General features: G+C 51.6%; 1 protein-coding gene and 1 pseudogene across 1 annotated transcript in view; one reads left to right on the top strand and one right to left on the bottom strand.

Moving 5' to 3' along the window:
* The window catches only part of LOC104076586 (E3 ubiquitin-protein ligase TRIM39-like), a 5,387-nt gene extending 890 nt beyond the window's left edge, over window positions 1-4,497 (bottom strand). Inside the window, 5 exon segments of the mRNA XM_009577504.1 lie at window positions 455-570; window positions 1,321-1,343; window positions 2,058-2,288; window positions 2,993-3,088; window positions 4,078-4,497. Coding sequence (XP_009575799.1) covers window positions 455-570; window positions 1,321-1,343; window positions 2,058-2,288; window positions 2,993-3,088; window positions 4,078-4,497 — 886 coding nt within the window.
* Window positions 4,498-8,542: 4,045 nt separating this feature from the next.
* LOC104076587 lies at window positions 8,543-8,962 on the top strand (annotated as a pseudogene).
* Window positions 8,963-9,398: the final 436 nt, after the last annotated feature.

The following is a 9,398-nucleotide window of genomic DNA, read 5'->3' on the forward strand; positions in this document are numbered from 1 at the left end:
GTAGAGAAGACAGCTGCATGAAGGGAGCTTGGTCTAGAGTAAAAATAAGGCTTTAAAGTGTGGATATTTTTGCTGGGGGTCTCCACGCCATTGAAAAGAGGAAAGAAAACCTCAGGTGTCCCATGACTTTCCTTTTTTAAGTTCCCGTGTGGAAATATTTGCGATTTTCACCTTTGGTCTCATTCTCCAAAGGTGACGTTGACCCTACGTGAGGTCCCACAGCACCCCAACACTCACCACGCTCCCCGAGCTCTGCCAGGAGGCAAACTCGCCCTCTCTCATATAATCAACTGGAGTAATTGCTTCTTGCTATGCTAATATGGCTACAGCTCTGCAGGGCGTGTTGGAAGTATCTCTCCATTTCACCTGGACTTCTCCTACCTAGCTGAGATCTCCTTCACTTAGATCTGCTGCGGACAGACCTCAAACCCTCTCCTCCCCGGTTCCTCTGTACCTTGAAATTTCATCAGCATCTCCTTGAGGGCAATATTTTTCTGAAGAAGACCGGTGGGTTTCTCTCCCGGCTCAGGCGACGTCTCTGCTGGTTTCTGGGCACCATCCTTCTCAAGCCTGGAAAGGAGGAAGACCTTTCTAATAATACTTCCTTCACTCATAATTGTCATTATGCACTGACCGATTTTCAACTGGGATTTCTTATAAAGAAATAACTAATAGCAGGACTAGAGCGAAGGTTTGGTCCTAGGGCATTAATGAGCTCCCAGGGAAGGGTCTGCTGACCCAGAGTACGTATCTAGTTTGTTCCCGAACACCAGCAAAGAGTCCCTGGATGGTAAAGGCTTTCCGTCATGACCAGTAACGCTCTATGACAAGGGAAACGCAGGCAATAAAAAATGCCTTTCCTTGCCCGCTTTTGTCTTTCCAATAACCCACCTTCTCGATCCATGTCCGAAGAGGACACGAAGAGGTCTGTTATAGGGGTGGAAGTTCGTACTGGATTCCCTTCCACCTGGGTGCACTCCTTAGTGTCTAAACATCCGTATATTTTTAGCTGCTGGCTTGCTATTTTTGATGGGCTCACAAGGGCAGGGAGTGAAAGCTCAGCCCTCCAGGAATAGGTAGTTTCGGATGGACTATTGAGAAGAAGCTGCAGCAGAGCTGGAGGGACCATCATTCCATCTGATACCTTTCCCTGGTCTTCAGCATCCTACTTGGACCTTTTTGCAGTATCCTAGTTGTCTCCTATATGTCTATACAGTCCCTAGCATACGGGGATCATAAGGGTTTCAGAGTCCATCAGTGTCACCAGCGTAGAGATAAACAACATTAACGTCGCAAGAACACGTGAAAGGAGCTGCAAACCTGCTCAAGATGTTTCTGCTGTCCTACAAGGGAAAGATGAGAGAAGGAGCATTAGGTCAGAGCAAAGTCAGGCTGATATAAACACCAAGCAGCTACCGTAGGGCTGTGGGGTGACCTTGGGCAACTCAAGGCACTGCTCTGTCTAAATTATGGGTCTAAAATGAGGCCCTTAATACTAATCTGCCTGCACAGCGTTTGCAGATCTGCTGGGGAGCTAGGTGAGGCAACATCACTTAATGAGCAGCTCGTTGTAGTCATCTGCCATCACCCACCACCTTTCATGTCCCTACTCTTCCAGTATGGGTGTTATTACTCTTAATGCACATCACTGCTTCAGCGTATTTGAATATTTTAAATCAGGAGTTAACCGGAGCCTGGAGGTGGGTTCAGGTGATGGGTTTGGGTGGCTACCTAAAGACGAGATGAGTGCCTGTTGTTTCTCCACTGCAGATGAAGGAACTTGGACAGTTGTTTTGGATGTAGACAGGTACAACCAGATGGATGAATCCCATACTCATGTAAATGGACAGTGATTTAAACAGATTGTGGTTGATTTAAAATATTCAAGTGGGCAGTTGGGCCATGCTTGTGATCGTCGAAGAAAATAATTTTAAAAAAAAAAAAAAAGCTTTGAAAGATACATTTTAAAAGGAGTATTTAGAATTAATTTGACTCCTGGACTGGTGACACCAGTGGTGTTCAAGGCCAACGGTCTTCAGAGGGGCCTGAGGTCTCACCTGCAGGAATTCACATGCTGGCTGCTGACACTTCTCCTCCAGTTCACAGATCTGCTTGCCAACGGAGGAGATCTCCTCCAAGAGCCTGTTGATGTTCTCCTCCTGTCTCCTCATGATTTCCTGGTCCAGCTTTGCCAGCCGGTCCAAGAGGAGACGTTCCTGTCCCTCCACAAACTGGTGCAGCTCCTTGACTTCAGACACAACCTTCTGCCTCTCCGTTTCCACTTGTTCCTGCAACGAGAACCCACGCACGCAAGGGAGAGGCAGGGCTGGGGACAGAAATGGTCGAGAAAAATTGCAACGGAGCTGATTTAACGTGATGACTTATAACACAACCATAAATTCCAGTGCCCGTTGCAGGGCAGAGGAATAATTAAGACTTTTTTTTTTTTGCTATTTCTAGGCTGATGTTGCTGGCAAACATTTTCCATGGACTGTAATCTTTGTACCCAAAATGCTCCAGACCTTTGAACAACAAGGGAAGATACAAAATAAAACCGTAAACAGATTAGTCAGCGAAAGTGGTCAGGGAAAGGGAAAACAAGGCAAGAAAGAAGGAATTGGGTGATTCCCATTTTCTGTACGTATTAATAGAGGGAATCTGGGAACGTGCCCCGCTTGTGAACAAACCGAGGAAGAAAAAGATCAAGAACAACCTGGCCAAATCCAACACACGCTCCCAGCCTGCTAAGACGTATAAGGAGCAGAAGACTTGGGGAAAAGAGGGGTGTCCTTCAATCTACCATGGGGACAGGCTGTCACCACTGCCCAGACCTTGTTGCAATGGAGAGGACATTGCCATACGTGTGCGAGGGACCGTGGAGATGTGATCTTTGGCCATGGCACATCTCGTGTCTCCACATCCATCGCCATGGCCAGAGGGACAACCAAAAGGAAAGGGAGAAAGTCGTCGCCGCTCAGGGACAGACACTTACGAGGAAGTTCAGGCTTTTCCCTTCCTCGGCCATTTTCAGCCCCAGCAGCTTTTCTCTCCTGTCCTTCAGGATCTGCACATGAGCCTGGAATTTCTCCTGAGTGGAGAAGAAACATCTTGTTGGTGCATTTGCTTCCTTTGCCTAGCCCGTCTTTCTACCCTCATCCCACCTATCCAGGTTTATCTCCTACAAACTCAGATTCTTCCCTGCTCAATAACACAATAATCTGGCTCTGGGAATTCACAAACCCTGATTTCTGGGAGAGCAGGGCAGCCAGAACAGGTCGTTTTCTCCAGCAACCGGGGTGAAATTCATGGCATAGATTGGAAAAGACTCAGGCAAAGGACCAAAGCAGTGGTCAAGGAGCTTTAAATGACTGGAGAGACCCTGCTGGCATCTGTTCAGGTTCAGCCTGTGCTCAGTGCTGACCCGAAACTTATAAGTTTGGGCTGTTTGCTCAGTTCAGCTGCCAAGGAATATGTTTTTGGTCACAACCTCGAAGCCTGGATGGGACATTCAAGCCAGTTTATGGCCAGGAGACCATACCCTCCATCACCCTGGTGAGGCCGGAGCTACATCACACATCTGGGGTGAGAGCAAATTTTTCTTCCCACCTTCAGCAAAATCAGCTTTCACGTGCACGCAGTGAAACTGGAGCCCAGACCATTGGCGTGCTGGAAAACCCAACCCTGCCTTGCACACCAGCGCCATAAGACCAAATTCTGTCCTGTGCATCTACCTGCAGCTTCTCCTGCACCCCAAATGTCCGAGACGGCATAGCTGACCCTGCTTTGAGCAGGAGGTTGGGTTAGACGATCTCCTGGGCTCCTTTCCAGCATGATTTATACGAGGACACCATGATGATATGGAAAGGACAGTGGGGGTGACCAGCAATGTAAACGAGGGGGAGCAGAGAGCAGGCAGGGCAGGGGTGGCTGTAATCCAACGCTCACGCCACGATGCAGAAAGCAGATTGAAAAGGGTAGAAATCGGGATATCTGCAAGCAGAGCAACCCACAGGGCAGCTCCCAGAGCCGTTCCCCTCCTCCTCCCTCATCCCCACGCCAGGCACGGAGACCTCCCACCTTGTGCTCCTCCGCAGCCTCCTCGATGGGGACCACGGCGTGGAGCCGGTGAGCCTGGGACTCCCTGCAAACCAGGCAGATGGGGGTCTGATCCTCCTCGCAGAAGAGTTTCAGAGCTTCCTGGTGCTTCTCGCACAGCTTTTCCCCCCCTGCCCCTCCTTTGGCCGCCTGCAAGCTCAGCCGTTTGGCGATCTCGATGATTTTTGCCAGCTCCCGGTTGGGTCTCAGGTTTCTCTGCGGGGCCGTCTCTTTGCACCGAGGGCAGGCGAAATTCTCCTCGGCTTCCTCCCAGCAGCGGGTGATGCACGCCCGGCAGAAGTTGTGACCGCAATGGATTGAGACGGGGTCCTGGAAGAAGCCCAAGCAGATGGAGCAGGAGGCTTCATCGCGGAAACTTTCGGCAGGGCTGTCTGCAGCCATGGTCTCGGCGGAGAGAATGACGGGGTAGCTTTCGTTTTCCGCCCCGGCTGGTCTTGCCCGTTGGCTGTTCCCTTTCCTGCAGGTGTCTCGGGCCCCGAGGGAGGTGAAAGCCAGCGGCGGAGGAGTTTCGCTGCTGAGATGCACCAGGTTTTTTCCGGGTCGCGACCGCTGCCGAGCAAAACCCAGCGCTGAGCATCTGCAGAGGGGAAGGGAGAATCCCCCTTTCCCCAGGCACCCCGGCGGGTTGAAAAGAGATTTAAATGGAAAATAAGCATCCTTCGTAATTACAGGCTCGTTAGAGATTCGCCTGCAGCTTCTGTGTGACACCCCCTCCCCCAAAAAATACCCAGGCAAATGGAGGGGTAACCCCTGCCCCAAGCCTCCCCGTGGGGTCTGGCACCCAGAAACCATCCTGGTTTCATTGCTCATTAATAAATGCACTTTTAATTTATTAACTGTGAGGATAGAGCTTAAGCAAGTCCCCTGCTGCAGATAAGTCTCCCTTCTTCAAGTTAAGCCACCGAGACACATTCTTCGCTGCTCATTTCAGCTCTTTATTATTCAGCATACCTAACTGCCGGCTTCGCTGCCGTCCTGCCAGCATCCTCATTTCTGCGCGTGTACGTGCAGCTATAAATACTTTTATCGTTGCTTTCGATTCTCCTTTTAAACAGGATGCCGTTTCTTTCATGGTTCAGAGCTAAACCAGGAGTCAAACAGCAGCCGATTACCACTCACCTTCTTATTTTTAATTTTCCTTTTCTTCCAAGCTTGCCTGCAATCAAGGAAGGGAGGGGATTTTCTTCCACCCTGTAAATGAAATAACTCCACGACCGCCCGTAGCCCTCCCTCAATCTGCTCAGAAACGGGTTCTCCTTCACCCAAGATCCCACCGGGCTGCGGAAGAGCTTCCTTCAGCCCTCAGCCCCTGCATTTTGGGGGAAAAAAAGTGACCTTTTAGGAATGACCTTCCAGCAATGGAAATCTCCCCTCCCAGGGCTGCTTTTCGATTTGCAATGTCGCTTTACTCCGGCTGCGCTGACCTTGCTCGGCCGGTTGGCTGTCTGCCTGCGTAAACGTGCTTTCACCCCATGAGCCCGCCCCTGCTTTCTGTGCATCAGTCTTTAAAACCCTCAGCATCCCTGGTTTTCCTTGGGCTGCAGCAACGAGCCCCCAAATCCACCAAGACCTCAGCCCAGACTGGGTTTCGTAACACCAAAGTGGTAAACGTCCTCTTCTCCTCCCCGCCATCCCTCTCCTGGAGGGACAGTAACGTTGTTCTTCTTGCTCTTAGACAAGAAATCCCTAATTCACTCAATCCCATCGATCTGTGGCACGTGGAAGAGCTGCTCGCGCTCCAAAGCCCTTTGCATGCCAGAGCGGACGGGACTTACTTGCACTGGGCTGAGGCTGGCTGACGAAGTGACACGTTTTCTGAAATAACGCACCCGCCGTTATTTGTTTGCAAGTGGTTTCAGGGGTCATGATTTTCCGGTGCAGCGCTCTGCGCACACGAACACTCAGACTGAAACTGGTGGTACGGTTTCATACTCGGGGCACTCTTTTTTTGTGCGTTAATCAGGAGCTAAGAGCTGATTTAGTGGGGAACGAGATGTGCAGGGAGTCGTGTCGGGATCGATACCCCTGAGGGACTGCTTGACTTTGATTTTTGCGTTTAGGATATTGCTTTCTCTCCTGCTCTTCTTCCTCCCACGAGCACCGGCAGCATCATCACTTCAGCCACCAAAAGCCACGTTTCCTCCCCAATTATCTACATGAGTCGCATGATCTCCCAGCAATCACCTGCAGCGGCTTTGCTCTTCACTCTGCTTCTTTTGGGCTTGAAGCAGAGCTTGATGTGCCTGGAAAAACATCTCAGCTTCTCCAAACCCAGCAATGTCAGTGGATTTTGCCAAGCCCTGGGGGCACTAATGAACATTAACGGCCTTAAGCAGCTTCACCTGGGACCCTCCACGCCCTGCCCATGGCCCAGGGGCTCTATTTAAGCTCAGCCTTGGGGTATGGTCCTTTTGCAAGCTGCTTTGGGGGAGCACCCGTGCGTGGCTGTGGACTCTGCTGATCAATCCCTTCATGGTTCTTTACTCCGGTGCTCTCAGTAAGGGAATTTTATCCCCTGAGAAAATTCAGCAGAGGTTTGGTGCTGCCTCTCTCAGGATGGAGAAAATATGGGGTTGTTTGATCCCATCATTGGTGTGGGGGGGATCTGGGTGAGGACAAAGCGTCACTTGGTGTATCTAGATGATGCTGAACTTGATCTTAAATAGCAGCAAGTCATGGAGAAGGGAACCATGGCATACTTAAGCGTATCCATCTCCCTCAATATCAAACCTAAATCTTAAGGCAAAACTTTTTAAAGGCTTGATTTGACTTTGTGGATAACCTGGCTCAGCTCCTAGAGGTGGGTTTGGTGCATTTTTTTACAACTAAAGCCTTGCATTACAGTTGTCTATGCGGTAAACTGGGTTGGGCGCGAAAGAGGTTAAAAATAACGACACCCCTCTCCAAACGAGCCCTTAATTGGCTGTGTGTAATCAACAGGGACTATTAGCGAGTGTGGTCTCAAGAGGGAGCTGGAGGCTCTGTTTTGAAAGGCAGGAAGACATTTGCTCAGTGCCTCTGTGCAAGAGGAAGAAGAAAACTAGTAATCAAGGGTTTTCTGTGGGATTCTGCTTAATTACTTCAAGGCATAGGTGCGGGGCTGGGGACAATCATAATTAACCGTCAGGCACAAAACCACCCTGCCTCAGTTTTCTACTTTCTTTGCATTCCGTGTTTTTGCTCCTGCCTCCTTTTCCCACAGTTTCAGAGTTAAACCTAAATACAGACCAGGGGAAGAGTTGCTTTTCCTGCAGATCTCGCTTTCATGGGATCAGCCAGAGGAGGGAACTGTTTGGGCTGAAAAAATAGGTCCGTTGGGAAATGAATTATTTGTTTTCAGCCTGGTTGATGCGTGGCTGTGCAGAGGTGGGAGGACAGGATGGTGATGGTCAAAGCTACAAATGGGTCAGCTCAAAAGGACGATTCAAATGCTAAAGAGGTTCAAAACCCCCTTGGTGCAGACAAGACTTTCCCTGGAGCGATGTAAGGACTAAGTACTGCTCTTCCCAGCAGGGAGCAAGGGGGTGAGGTTGCTCTTGGCTGGGGTATCCAGCCCCTTTTGTGTTGGGAATGGGATCCCTGGGGTGCTGGCATCTCTCAATACCTGGAGAAATACCACACTAATAAGCCAGGACTTAGGAATTGATCCTGATTTGCAATGCAGAAGATGGGAGCAGTTTAATGCCTGAAGCTGGAGAGGGAAAATTTGACAGAGAGGGGCTGGAGGGGGGGGGGAAGGTGGCTGCAAATTTCCCAGGATCAGAGGGAGCTGGATGGGGTCCCACTTCCCACCTCCCTTTTCTGCTTTCCCCCCCACCTTGGGCACAGTTTGCTGCAAAGGCAGAACCGATGTTGCCCCCCCCTGCCTGTCAGCAGCATCGACTTGCTGCCAAGGGGAGGACCAGGCCCTCTCCCCATCCTGGGACCCCTCTCCCATTCCACATGGGTGCCCCTCAGCCCCCACTTCTGGCTTCATTCCTCCTCCTTCACCCTCCCTGCGATACGCAACCGCCTTCCCAAGCCTCCTTCAGCCTCACCTTTTTCCATGGATGCTCTTCCCCATCTTTTCCATGCCAAGCCCCCTCCCCAAATCCTCTTTGCCCCCTTCGAGGATGTGGGTCTCACCCTTAGACTTGGCAGGGCTCCCTTTCTCCATCCTTCCTCCCTGCCAGGCTGTGGGATACCGGGAACTGGTACGGACTGTGGGTACTGGGAACGGGTACGGACTGCGGGAACCAGCCATTTTGGGTATGGGGACCACCCTGGGGGATGCAACCAGGAGGACTTGAGCCATCACCCGCTCTCTGCCTTCCCACCAAGGCTCTGGCTCTGCCCATCCTGGGGGTGGCAGGAAGGGGAAACGCCTTTCCCTCGCTCAGAGGAAAATGAAAGCGGCCGACGTCTCGCAGCTCACGTCGGGGGCCCCATGGCTGCGCCGAGTCCCACCGCAGAACTCCCCAGTGAAGCCTCCTGCCCCATCTGCCTGGAGTATTTTCGAGACCCCGTCTCCATCCACTGCGGTCACAACTTCTGCCGGGCGTGCATCACCCGATGCTGGGAGTGGTCCACGGCAAATTTCTCCTGCCCGCAGTGCCGGGAGACGGCACCGGAGAGAAACTTTCGGCCGAGCCGAGAGCTGGCGCGAGTGCTGGAAATAGCCAAGCGGTTGAGGTTGCAGGCGGCCAGAGGGGAGACGGTTGAGGAGGAAGGATGCGAGAGGCACCGGGAGCCTCTGAAGGTCTTCTGCAAAGACGATGGAGCCTTCATCTGCGTGATCTGCCGGGAGTCCCGAGCGCACCGGTCTCACACGATGCTTCCCGTGCAGGATGCTGTCCAGGAATACAAGGTAAAGGGGATTTTTTTTTTCCATCTAGATGTGCGCTAGGAGCCAGACCGGCACCACAGGGCTTGATGTTCCCCTCGGAGCACATTACCGTCAGGCTGTGAAACATCTCACCCCCACCCAGGGCAGGGAGGCTGGGGGCAGAAGCTTTGTCCCCCTCGGGGGTGTTCGCCTCAGAGCAAACTGGCCCGTTTCAAAATGACAGCGTAGACCACGCTCCAGCGCTTCTGCTGTCTCAGTTCTCATCTGAGAACCTGATGCTCTACGGCTGAAGGGGTGAGGTCTTAATCTCTTCTTCCCCGCTGCAAAATTCAAGCCTTTGTCCAGCTCTGGTGCTTACCGGACACCTGCTGATCCCAAGATGCTCTCTAAACCAGCAGGAACATGGTCCAATAAAAATAGGGATGTTTTCCTGCCGAATCAGTGAGTTAAATCAACT

Source organism: Fulmarus glacialis, unplaced genomic scaffold (assembly GCF_000690835.1).
Source record: "Fulmarus glacialis isolate BGI_N327 unplaced genomic scaffold, ASM69083v1 scaffold16085, whole genome shotgun sequence".
Lineage (NCBI taxonomy): Eukaryota > Metazoa > Chordata > Aves > Procellariiformes > Procellariidae > Fulmarus > Fulmarus glacialis.